Below are 12,790 nucleotides of genomic sequence, written 5' to 3'. Positions count from 1 at the left end.
CAATGGCCTTTCTCTAACTAGATGTATCGTCACCTACTATCTGTAGCTGGCTATGGCCAAGTACCCTCATACCCCTAATGGGAAGTCCCTAGGCTTAGAGAGCAGGATGTGCTTTGAAGAGGCCTGACTGTCTTGTCTTTGTTCCGATAGGACCTGATGGAGAAGGTGATGGTCCTGAATAGGAGCTTGGAGCTACTGCGGGGTCCTGATGGGGTGAGCTCAGGCCCTGCCACAACCTACAGGGTCACTCAGTATGCCAACCTCCTGGCAGCCCAGGGCAGCCTGGCCACTGCCATGAGCTACCTACCCAGGGACTGTACTCAGGTGAGTGGGGCCATGTAGAGAGAGCAAGCCATTTCAGTCATCTACCACTGGCTGAGCACTTCCACGTTCCGGGCACTATGCAAAACATGGACGTTCTAGGATAGATAATACCTAGTCCCTCAGGAAGCTCACAGTTCCTTGGGGGAAATCAGTTGTCAGTAACTTACAGTGTCACAACAGAAGCTTATACTAAGTGCTATGGAACTCCAGGAAAGGGGCTGGTTTTGCCCAGAGTAATCAAGGAAGGCTTTCCAGTGGTTAAAACAGTTGAGCTGGACCTTCAAAGAGAAGTAGCTTACCAGCAGATGTAGAGCATTCTAGGCAGAAGGAGCAGAAAGGAAGGAGGCTTGGCAGGGATTGGGAACCTTTGAGTTATCTAAGGTGGCTGAAGTGTAGAAATAAACTGAAGTTTGAATGCTATATGGGGCCAGGCTTGTAAGAGAGGACATTTGCTTGTTTTAATTTTAATTAACACAGTTCTTCATTGTCATAACTTTTATAGCCACCAATTCAGCAGCTGAGAGATCGGCTTTTTCATGCCCAGGGGTCTGGTGTCATGGGCCAACAGTGTCCTCCTTTTCCCTTCCCCCGGGTTGTTGTGGGGGCTACCCCCCACTCTAAAGAGACATCATCTTACAGATTGGGATTCCAGTTTTCTCACCAGGTAAGACCTGGTTTGTTCATTCATTCAAAAATATTTATCAAATGTCTACCAAGTACCAGGCATGGTTCTAGGCAGTTAGAATATATTAGGGAACAAAAATGATGAAAATTCCCAATTAGAGCATAGATCGAGTTATTTTTCTAATAACTGCTTATTGAACAACTATTAGGTTCTTAGAACAGAAAGGTGGCCAAACTATGATTCATGCCCCTAATTAGTTCCTAATCATAAATGTCATAATTGCGGTATGATAAGGTGCCATGGGATCCCACAGAAGAAAGCAACTTTTGGGGGGAGCAGGGGAAGTTTAGGGAATGTTTCAGAATGAGTATGATGTTTGATCTGAGTCTTGAAGATTAAAAGTTATTTAGGCAAGGGGGGGGCGCCTGGGTGGCTCAGCCAGTTAAGCGTCTGACTTCAGCTCAGGTCATGATCTCACAGTTTGTGAGTTCAAGCCCTGTGTTGGGCTCTGTGCTGACAGCTCAGAGCCTGGAGCCCACTTTGGATTCTGTGTCTCCGTCTCTCTGTTCCTCCCCCATTCACACTCTGTCTCTCTCTCAAAAATAAATAAAGATTTAAAAAAAAATTTTTTTAAGTTATTTAGGCAAAGGAAGGGGTCGGTGAAAACTATTTCTTTTTTTTTAAGTTTTTTTTTTCTTCATTTTGAGAGAGAGAGAGCGAGCGAGAGCGAGCATACAAGCAGGAGAGAGACAGAGACAGAGGGAGAGAGAGAATCCCAAGAAGGCGCTGTGCTGTCAGGACAGAGTTTGACCTGGGGGTTGGTGTCACAAATGGTGAGATCGTGACCTGACATGAAATCAAGAGTCAGACGCTTAACCTACTGAGCCACCCAGGTGCCCTGGTGAAGGCTATTTCAAGCAGTGGGAACAGCATGTATGAAAGCATTGAAGGGAGAGTAAGCAAAGCCCACTTGAGGAATTACTAATATTTTAATGAAACTGCAAAATAGTTGTTTGTGGCAGAGGAGTAAGGTTAGGTGAAGTTTGAGTAACAGGTAGGTGATAAATCAGGAAGGGCATGGAATTCTGTGCTAAAGATCTTAGACCTGACCCTGAAGTTGATAGCAGTCAGGAGCCATTGAATGGTCTTATGCAGGGCAATGACTAGCCATGAGTTTAGAAAGGAGGCATCTAGAAGGCAATAGCAAGAAATGATGAGGACATGAAATGATCTAAAGCTGGAGAGTGAGGTTAGCTTTAAAATATTTAATAGGGGGGCGCCTGGGTGGCTCAGTCGGTTGAGCGTCCAACTTCAGCTCAGGTCACGATCTCACGGTTTGTGAGTTCGAGCCCCGCGTCAGGCTCTGGGCTGATGGCTCAGAGCCTGGAGCCTGCTTCTGATTCTGTGTCTCCCTCTCTCTCTGCCCCTCCCCCATTCATGCTCTGTCTCTCTCTGTCTCAAAAATAAATAAACATTAAAAAAAATTAAAAAAAATAAAATAAAATATTTAATAGGTAGAATTGGCAGAAATTAGTGATGGTTTAAAGGAGTCCGTGAAGTTGGGGAACTAACTCCCAGGTTCCTGGCCACTGTGCCCAGATGGTTTGGGTGCTGTTAACTTATACCAGGAGCCTACTGGAAGGGCTGGGGAACAAAATCCAGCAAGATTGCAAATAGAGGTATTAGGCAGAAGCTCTGATGATTCATCCTGTCCCACCTTCAATTCTCACCCTAATTTTCTTTCTTCCTTCCCCCTTCTTTCCCCTCTGTCCTCTTCCTTCTCTACTCTCTCTTTCTCTGTCTCTCCCCCTCTTCCACTCTCCTTTCTATTTTGAAATAATTGTAGATTCACAGGAAGTTGCAAAGAAATGTACTGGGAAGTTTCATGTAGCACATCCCCACCCCACGTCATGCTAGTCACACATGACTATAGCACAATATCAAAACTAAGAAACTTATATTAATACAATCCATAGATTCAGATTTCACCGATTTTATATGTACTCGTGTGTGTGTGTGTGTGTGTGTGTGTGTGTGTGTGTGTGTGTGTAACTATGTAAGAATTTGTCTTTTCATTTTTTAAACAGGGTCCTTCACAGAGCAAAAATTTTTAATTTTATAAGGTCCAGTTTATAGTTTTCCTTCTATGGATCATGCCCTTTGTGTCAAGTCTGAGAACTCTTTGCCAGTCCAAGGTCCTCTAAAGTTTTCCTGTGTTCTTTCTAAAAGTTTTAGTTTTATGTTTTACATTTAAGTCCATGTTCCATTTGGAATTAATTTTTGCATGTGGCATGAAGTATAGTCAAACTTCTTTTTTTTTTTTTTGCCAATGGATAGCCATAATCATTTATTGAGAAGGCTGTCTCTACTCCATTGAATTGACTTTGCTCCTTTGCCAAAAATTAACTGGCGAGTGCCTGGGTGGGCTCAGTTGGTTAAGCGTCCAACTCTTGGTTTCAGCTCAGGTCATGATCTCATGGTTTCGTGAGTTTGAGCCCCACATCGGGCTCCATGCTGGCAGTGTGAAGCCTACTTGGGATTTTCTCTCTCTCCCTCTCTCTGTCCCTCCCTTGCTTACACTGTCTCTGTCTCTCTCAAAATAAATAGACTTAAAAATAATTAACTGGGCATATTTATATGGATTTCCTTCTCAGATCTCAATTCTGTTCTATTGATCTGTGTGTCTTTCCCTCTGACAGTGCCCCTCTGTCTTGAATACTATCTCTGTATAAGTCTTGGCATGAGGAAGAGTAATTCCTCCCACTTTGTTTTTCTTTTTCAAAATTACTTTGGGTATTCTAGGACCTTACCCTTTCCACCTAAGTTTTAGAATAAGCTTGTCTATGTCTACAAAGAAACTTGCTGAAATGTTGACAGGAATTCTAGATTAAGGTAGGGAGAATTGGTATCTTTACTGTGTTGAATCTTCTCACCCGTGAACGTGGTATATCTCTCTAATGCTATCTCCATCAGCATTTTATCATTTTCATCATACAGATCCTGACATGTTTTGTTCATTTCAAACCTAAGTATTTCATTTCTCTTGAGCAATTTGAAATCAAATGGTAATTGTATTTTTAATTTTGATTGCCCTTTGTTCATTGTTGGTATAGAGAAATATAGTTGATATTTTTGTGTTAATCTTGTATCTTGTGACGTTTCAATGTTCAGAAGTGAGTTTCCCGAGCTCATTTCTTAGTTCGAGGAGTTTTTTGTGTATCCCTTGAGATTTTCTACGTAGACAGTCATGTTGTCTGCAGATATAGATTTTTTTCTAGTCTGTATGCCTTTAATTTCTTTCTCTTGCCTTATTGTAGTACTAAACTTAGAAAAGCGAGAGTGAACATCCTTGCTTTTTTCCAACCTTAAAGGGAAAATATTCAGTCTTTCACCATTAAGTATGATGTTAGCTGTAGGTTTTTTTGTAGATGCTTTTTATGAGTCTGTGCAAGTTTCCTTCTATTCCTAGTGTGCTGAGTCATGAATGATTGTTGAATTTTGTCAGATATTTTCCTGTTATCATTTTAAACAATTTCCCTTCATTAACCTGTTGTTATGGTGGATTATGGTGGATTTAAATATACTGAACCAGCCTTATATCATCTGGAATAAATTCCATTTGGTTGTGGTATGTTACTGTTTTTTATATTCATTGTTTGGGGTCCCTGGACGGCTCGGTTGAGCATCCAACTATTAATTTCTGCTTGGGTCATAGTCCCAGGGTTGTGGGATTGAGCCTTGCATTGGGCTCTTTGCTGAGTGTGGAGCCTACTTGGGATTCTCTCAATCTCTCTCTCTCTCTCTCTCTCTCTCTCTCTCTCTGCCCTTCTCCCCTGCTTGCATGCTGTTACTTTCTTTAAAATAAAATAAAATAAAATAAAATAAAATAAAATAAAATAAAGTAAAATAGTTCATTGTTATATTCAATTTGTACAAATTTTGCTGAGGATTTTTGTGCCTAAGTTCATGAGAAATATTGGCCTATAGTTTTATTTTGTGCTGTCTTTGTCTGGCATTGGTTTCAGGGTAATACCTCATAAAATGAGTTAGGAAATGTTCCTTCTTCTATTTTCTGGAAGAGACTGTATAAACTTTGTGTTAATTCTTTGAATGTTTGGTAAAATTTTCCAGTAAAATTATCGAGGCCTAAGGATTTATTTGGGGGAGGGCTTTTCAATGACAAATTAAATTCCTTTAATTGTTTTAGGACTATTCAAGTTATCTATTTAATTTTAGCTGAGTATGGTTCTTGAGGAATTGGTTCATTTCTTCTAAGTTGTCAAATTTATTAACATAAAGTTACTTGTAACTTTGTTATTTGTATTCCTCTATTATCTTTTTAGCAGCTGTAGGGACTGTTGTATTATTCCCTGTGTCATCCCTGATCTTGATGAAATAGTGTCTTATTTCTTCATCTTTGTCACCTTTTTTTAATGTTTTTATTTAGTTTTTAGACAGAGAGAGACAGAACATGAGCAGGGGAGGGGCAGAGAGAGAGGGAGACACGGGATCTGAAGCAGGCTCCAAGCTCTGAGCTGCCAGCACAGAGCCCGATGTGGGGCTAAAACTCACGGACTGTGAGATCATGACCTGAGCCAAAGTCGGACACTTAACCGACTGAGCCACCAGGCGCCCCCCCATCTTTGTCACTTTTTATGTAGACTTACCAGTTCTGTTGATTTTCATTTTAAAAGCCAGCTTTTTGTTTCACATTCTCTATTGTTTTTCTATTTTCAATTATTTACCTTTTTTTTCCTTTCCAAGTGATGACCCTTTTTCTCTTCACAGGTTCCAACTCCATCTCTAAGGCCAAGGATTTTCACACCTCTAGTGACACCCTTGACACCTTCTCATTCTAGCCCTTATCAAAGCTCCAGAATGCAGAATATAAGTGACTACAGGTCACCTGGGCCCCAGGCAGCCCAGCCTTTGCCCTTGGGCCCTGGGGTAAGACCTGGTGAGTAAGTGAATGAGTGAGTGAGTGAGTGAGTGAGTGAGTGAGTGAGTTTGTCTGGGCAGAGCACAAAGGAAGACAGTTGGCATGGCCAGCATGGATTTGGGGGGCATAATGCCTAATATGTAGTGAGAGGAGCTTGGAATTTGAAGTCTGAATCCCCAGTACTATTGCTTATTGGCTTTGTATCTATGGGCAACCGACTTAGCCACTCTGTTTCTTCTGAAAAATGATAGTAGTAGTCATGTTGGTCATTTCAACCCTACAGAATTATTTTTGGGATCAATTGAGGAATAGTTAAAAGTACTTTGTAAATGACAGTTCTCCATACACACATACTAATGTTTTATTATTATCATTATTAGGGTTGTTTGTTCGTTTTATTGCTGCCTTATTCTTCCCTGATATGATCTGAATCTCTCCCAAATTGAAGTTTGGTGACAAATGACCTGTTTCTGTTCCTTTTCAGCTTTATTTGAGCCACCACTGTTAAGAGAGCAAAAGGCACAAGTTCCTAACCCCACAGGGTTCCCTGGAACATGGCCTCCTCCTGGTCCACCTCCACCCATGGCACCCCCAGACACCATACAGCCTGGCTCTGCCTCCCTGGTTGAGACTGCTCAACAGATCCCTCTGCTTCCTGTGAGACTCCCAGGTCTCAGCCCTATGAGCTTCCAGTCCCCAGCCCCTCCTGTCAGCTTCCCTGTGACACACCCTCCAGGAGGGCCCGGTGCTCCATGCTCTAATGCCCTCCCAACCACTGGCCTCTCGACTGTTCCCCCAGGTCAGTCTTCCTTCCACGGCTTCCCTTTTCTGGATCATTGCCTCCTTCTCCTCCCCTCGCCACTACCACCTTAGGAGTCTTTCCTCAGGCCAGTAAACTAGGGGCCATTGGGTTGGAGAATGTCAACTGAGAGTACGGCTGGTCTGCAGAGGGATGTGTGGTAGTCTCCAACTGAAATAATTTTGCTGGCCTTTAGGCCAAAAATTAACACAGTTCCTGACCATGCCCCTAAATACCTCTATCTTTGTGCTATGCAGGACCTCAAGATTCCTTGAAAAATGCCCCAGTGCCCAGGACAAACCTTCAGAGGAAAAAGGTCAATGCATCTCTTGCCACTTACCCCTCATACATTCACCAATGACCTACGTTCTTGTTGAATTCAGCCCAGTCCCCTTCTTCGTCACACACTCTGTCCTGTCTCTTTCCCCACTCATTATTCTCCCCTCACCTGTCTCCTCTTTCCTTCTTGCGTACAGATACCAGTCTCCCTATTTCCTGGTTCCCTACTCACTATTCTATTCCCTTGCTCACTCACAACTCCAGCCAGTCTCTCAAACCAGGGCCTAGGAAGTCTCTCAGCTTAGACTCATATGCCTTTCTTTCTCTGTCTCTAGTTGCCAGAGACATTTATGCCCCCAGCACCGATTACCACTCCAGTTATGAGCCTCACCTCTGAGCCACGAGGGGTCCTTTCCTCCCAGCCTTCTGTCCCTGGTGTGGGCCATGCTCCCCCAGGAGCACCAGGAGAACTCAGCCTGCAGGTGACAGGAGCAGCATGTTCCCCTCTGCTTTCCAACTCTTCTTGGGTATAGAAAAGCAGGGAACGTGGAAGATGGGCCTCTTTCCTCAAGAGGGAGGCAGATTCTGCGCTGGGGAACTGGCGCAGGCAGGTACCAAATGTCCTTACCGCAGAGAAGAGGGGGTGTCCTTCTCCCCGACTCTGTTCTCCAGCGGGAGAAGTGTGACACTGAGTCACTGAGGACTAGTCTGTGGGGCAGCTGTGAGAAGGAGATCTTGCCCATCTATCCTGTCTCCCTGCTCCTTCCTCAGCAGCTTCAGCAGCGGCCACCTGAGAAGGTGGAAAGGAAGGAGCTGCCCCCAGAGCATCGGTCCTTGAAGATTAGCTTTGACAAGCTTCTACGACGCTGCTCCCTGTCTGCCGCTGACTTAGTAAGTCTGAGCCTTCCCCACGATGTTCTCCTCACACCACTAGCTAGTCCCAGGATTTCTGAGCTGTTCGTCAGTTCCTTGTGTGACTCTTTTCTCATGGACCCTGGGCCCCGCTATCTGTGTCTTGTACTTATTTGATATCCATGCGGGGACGTGGGGCTCGTCCGGTCTGAGTCCAGCTTCTTGGTAGCAGGGCCCAGAGGCATTGAGGCTTAATTCTTGGAAAGGCAGCCCGGGGCACTGGAGGGTAGGTGAAAGCTAGGAGTAGGAGACCTGCCATTCATTCACCAACCGTGTCCGCTTGAGCAAGTCACTTACCGTCTTTGGGCCTTCATTTCCTCTCCTGTGAAATGAAAGCAGTAGCATTAAGCCATTCCAGCTCTAATATACTGTGATTCTTTATAGTCCTGGTAGTGTTAGTCTTAGGGGCTGGAGTCAGAATCCATTTCCCTCCCTGCAGAAGACAAAACGGAAGCTGGATGAGGCAGCCCAACGTCTAGAATGTCTATATGAGAAGCTCTGCCAGGGGACAGTAAGTACACTTCGTGGTGCACCTCTGCCCCCTGCCCTCCATCACCCATGGCCAAAGGGAGCCCAGTGTCCTCTCCCATAGGTCTCACCGACCTGGGTTCCCCCACACAATACATACATCTTGCCCGGACTGGGCTCCAGAACTTAATCCTCTCTTACCCTTCCGTCCTGCCAGGGTAGGGGCTGGGTTGGGCTCCCTGACCTAAGGGTCGATCCCTCCACAGCTCTCGCCTCACGTCCTGGCTGGGCTCCGTGAGGTTGCCCGATGTGTGGACGCAGGAAGCTTTGAGCAGGGCCTTGCAGTGCATGCCCAGGTGGTGGGCTGCAGCAGCTTCAGCGAGGTCTCCAGCTTCATGCCTGTCCTGAAGGCCGTCCTCACCATTGCTCATAAGCTGCACACGTAAACCAGGCAGCCTCTCTTGCCAGGAGGCTACTTCTGCTGTTACTTACCTCCTCCCTGTGGAAAAGGGGGAATTTCGGAAGAGATTCTGTTTGTTTTTCCCTACCCTCTTCCCTTGCTGCCAGGTATATGATGCTGTGGGCTTGCCTCTAAAGTTAGCAGGGTGCTTTTCACCCTTTTATGCCTGGCCTTGTAGAACCCACCCAAGGCTCTCGCAGCGTCTGAGGCAGAGCATATAGCTGGTTCTTCACCTTCCCTGACTCTGTACTCTGACAGGACCTGGGGCAGGGCCTCTTTAAGAACCCCAGAGATACTCTGTTTAAGTGGCTTCTGAGGGGGTGAACAGGATCATTACCTCCAAGTCTACCTCTGCTGTACCCATCTTGTGGGGCTTTTCTTTCTCCCCTTCTGTGAGTTAAGAGCCTGGCCTTACCTTCTCCTTGCCTCTGAGTTCCTATATCCGGGTCCATTTTCCTCTGAGCCCCAGAGGCTGGGGTAGAGTTGACTATTGTTCATCTTCTGAACAAATCATGAATGTGAGGCATGGGTGCTGAGCAGAACCCAGAGAAGGAACTTATTAGATGCTTTTTACAAGGACCTGCTCTTCTGCCAGCATCATAAGGGTGGGCTAGGTCAGGTGGAAAGGAGAAGGGGTGTACTGCCTTTTGCTGGGAGCTGTCTTAGGCTATGAAATAGGAGCAGAGGGACCTCTGCCTGCAGGGAATGGTCCTGACTTGACCTGTCTGAGCCCTGGCCCAAGGTCCTTCCATCGTGTGATTATGAGCCCACTTCTTGAATAGGAGCCACATTAACAAGACTTTTCTGGCACTGTTCCTCAAGGGCTGGAGGCCCTTCTCCTCCTCAGCCCCCACACGTCTCAGGGCTGCCTCCTCTGGCTGCACTCTTCATGGTTGGACTTTGCATTTGAAGCACTGTTGTACTCAATGGGCAATAAAGTCGCTTTGATTTGGTTTCCTCAGTCATCTCCCAATGATTGTCTCCTCTGGGTCCTGTTTTGCCCTTACCTCTCTTCCTAGCCTCTTTGTTCTTGCTTCCCGCATCCCAGAAAGACAGGAAAGGGCCTTGGGGACAGATGGGGAGTCAAGAGAGTTGAAGAAAGGAGGGTGGCACTGAATTAGGCTACAAGGCTTTCTCCTCGAAGCATTTGTGGCCGTGTGTGTGTGTGTGTGTGTGTGTGTGTGTGTGTGTGTGTGTATCTCCATCCGTGCCTGACATGCAGCTCTCGGGGTTTTCCCCACACCACTTCAGGGCTGAGCTCAGCTGCACAAAGGGGCTGGGTGTGAAGCCAGGGGTACTATCTCTAATCCTGTTGTAGATCCCATCATGTCTGTGGGCTAGATGTGTATGTTTGGGAGGAAGGGATTGTTAGGCAGTATTTGTTTGTAAAGCCACTTGCTCTTCAGATAATACTTGCACTAACTTCTATTGATGAAGCAGTGTGAGCCCCAGCAAAGTCCTTTCCCAAAGTGTCTTTGAAGCCAAGAGCCCATTGAAGGGAAGAAAGGCCGGGAGAGGGGATTAGTTTGTTCAGCAGCTGTGAATTTCAGTGGGAGGTTGATGAACTCTGAAGTCTTTGTTTAAATTAAAGGGGGGGAGAAAAAAGCCGCTGCTGGAGCGAGGGCCCCACTTGGGGCCCTGAACTAACACAAGGAGAAGTCTGAGCTGCAGGGAGCTGTGTACTGACTGCGAAGACTTTTCCCAAACACTTTCAGGAAAGGTGTTGTGAGAAGAGAAGGGGCGGAGTGGGGGATTAGCATGTGAAATGAAGTTTTCATTGACTCCAGTGGGGGTAGAAGGCTATTTTAATGGCATTTTGTTCTCTTATTTTCTCTTCTTGAGCTCTTTAGAGATATTGTTTTGCTAAGGCAGGCTTTCTTCCCCCTTCTTTCCAGTCTGCGGATTGCCTCTATGGGAGCCAACATAAATATTTCTCCTCCAGGAATGCGGGTTAATTAAAAGGAAATGAATGAGTGGAAGCATCCAATCCAGACCCACAATAGGCGGGTGCCCTGGCCTGCCCTCCCCTCCCACCACCGCCAGCACCACCAGCACTGAGCACGACCCTAACCTGCTGCTAAGGCCAGTTGAGGCTGGGATTCTTTTCAAGAAAAGAAACCCCTGCCTGAGTGTAGGCTCAGAGGCCAGGGACAGGAAGGAGACAGTGTTTTGCACCACTCTCCCCACCCCCCACCCCCTGCACAAACCCATATCCTTGTCACTTCTCAGGATCCCCCTCTGCTTCTCTCCTCTGCTGGAGACAGATGGGCCTTAAAGAGTACACAAGAGAAGGGAAGAGACCAGGGTTCCAGTGTGCACCCCATGGCAACTTACTAGTTGGTTGAACAAGCCAGACATCTTTTTCAGCATCAGTTTTAATCTGTAAAACAAAAGCTTTGACTAGCTGACCTCCAAGGTGTCTTCCCAAGCAGCTGTTCTGGAGTTGTCCATGTTTGCAAAGGGGAACACAGCCCTGGTGGTTGAGTATAAGAGAGAACCTAAACTCCATGAATGCAGGGAGGTCACTGTGTTGTTCGCCACTGGACTTGCACTCCAGCGTTTGTTGAATGACCAAATGAATGAATGGATAATGCAAAAAAGGAAAAAAAATCAATGCAGATCTAAGGTAGCTCAGTAATGTTTTCTTTATAGAACTCAGATGAAGCTGTATCAATTATAGCCATTTGGGAATACAAAACAACCCCCTATGAAAGAACTCTCTGGCAGCATGACAGGTTTCAAGTACTGACCTGGAATTATCAAATACGAAGCACAATAGTCCTACTTTTGTGCTGAGAGACCTCCTGGAGAATGCAGCTTTCCTGTACGATATTGTACTTTTATATCTTCTAGCTGCCTTGCCAGATTTTCTTACCGCACACTGTCAAGTAATTCTGCCAAGTGGGACAGCCAGGTTAGTATATGTTGCTGCTTGATTAGGAAAGATCAAGTTGAGAGATTCAACAGGCTCAGATCAAAGCTGAGGGACTGAGCAAAAGGCCTTTTGCTGATTGTACTGGAAATGAAGCAGTAGGAGACCCTGAAGGTCAGTGTGTCCCTGTGAGGAAGGACAGGCAACCTCTCTCCTCAGTAAGTGTTCATCGACCAGAGGATATGTAGGGAAGAGACTAGGGGTTTGGGGTCTGACCTGGCCACTGCCCCAGTCTGGAATATAAGAGGAGTCTTTCCACTGTCCCGGGTTGGTCCCTAAAGCCTCAGCCCCTGTTACCTATTGAGAGCCACATTTCTGTGCTGTCTCCTACTCTGGGAGGTAGGATGAGGTGGTCTGGCATCTGACCAGTTCTCCTAAACAGCTGCCCCATGCCCAGACCCAGGGCCAGCCTCGGAGAAGGGAGATGGCTGGGAAGCTCCTTGGGCTGCAGTCTGTCAGGGATTTGGCTCTTCTCTTTCCAGAGCCCTCTTTCAGAAGCAGGTCCCTGCTGGACTGCTTCTGTCTCAAGCACCACAAGCAGTGAGCTCTTAGCTACTGAGTGAATGTATTGGTGGAAGATTTATGTGGATTATTCACTAATTGTTGGCAGATTAGCCTCATACAGACCAATGTAACTACTTAGGCCATCAGGGAAGTGAGGCTTAAGGGAGGAGAGTGTTCTGGCAAGGTGGAAGGGAAGAGAGGGCCTAGACGTTCTATCTTCCACTCACCCTTACCTGTGTCCCCAGGAATAAGTTCAATACCTAGAAAAGAAGGCACATATCACAGTGACTGTAATAAATTAAAGTTCGAGGTGCTGAACTTCCTATTGGAAAGTTTCCCTGCAGGAAGTTTACCTATCGAAGGAAAGTATCCAATGCCCTGAATCCTGCCTGTTTGAAATCCAGGTTTGTGAAAAGAAAGGGTCCCAGCTTCTCCTGCTTTATGATCTGCTTTTAGAGGTGCAAGCTGGGATCTGAATGGGAAATTGACATTACTTAGCTCAGTCTTGGCTCAAAGGAACAAGGATCATTTGGGGAAGGAGAAGAGGT

The 12,790-nt window shown here is 46.0% G+C and overlaps 1 protein-coding gene across 15 annotated transcripts in view; it reads left to right on the top strand.

Annotated features, from left to right (window-relative positions):
* Positions 1-9,767, top strand: part of SEC31B (SEC31 homolog B, COPII coat complex component) — a 36,410-nt gene extending 26,643 nt beyond the window's left edge. For 13 of the 15 annotated variants that reach the window (XM_019459144.2, XM_019459146.2, XM_053909833.1 and 10 more), the window contains 9 exons: positions 151-324; positions 827-988; positions 5,738-5,906; positions 6,373-6,687; positions 6,945-7,003; positions 7,302-7,448; positions 7,738-7,857; positions 8,318-8,389; positions 8,613-9,767. In XM_019459144.2, coding sequence (XP_019314689.2) covers positions 151-324; positions 827-988; positions 5,738-5,906; positions 6,373-6,687; positions 6,945-7,003; positions 7,302-7,448; positions 7,738-7,857; positions 8,318-8,389; positions 8,613-8,792 — 1,398 coding nt within the window. In that variant the 3' untranslated portion in view covers positions 8,793-9,767. The remainder of the gene's footprint in view (positions 1-150; positions 325-826; positions 989-5,737; positions 5,907-6,372; positions 6,688-6,944; positions 7,004-7,301; positions 7,449-7,737; positions 7,858-8,317; positions 8,390-8,612) is intronic. The other 2 variants (XM_053909841.1, XM_053909832.1) reach the window with 2 other exon arrangements.
* The last annotated feature ends 3,023 nt before the right edge of the window (positions 9,768-12,790 follow it).

Source organism: Panthera pardus, unplaced genomic scaffold (genome assembly GCF_024362965.1).
Source record: "Panthera pardus isolate Hobbes unplaced genomic scaffold, ASM2436296v1 HiC_scaffold_22, whole genome shotgun sequence".
Lineage (NCBI taxonomy): Eukaryota > Metazoa > Chordata > Mammalia > Carnivora > Felidae > Panthera > Panthera pardus.
The sequence above is the reverse complement of the archived record's forward strand: the minus strand, read 5'-3'. Positions and strand labels throughout refer to the sequence as shown.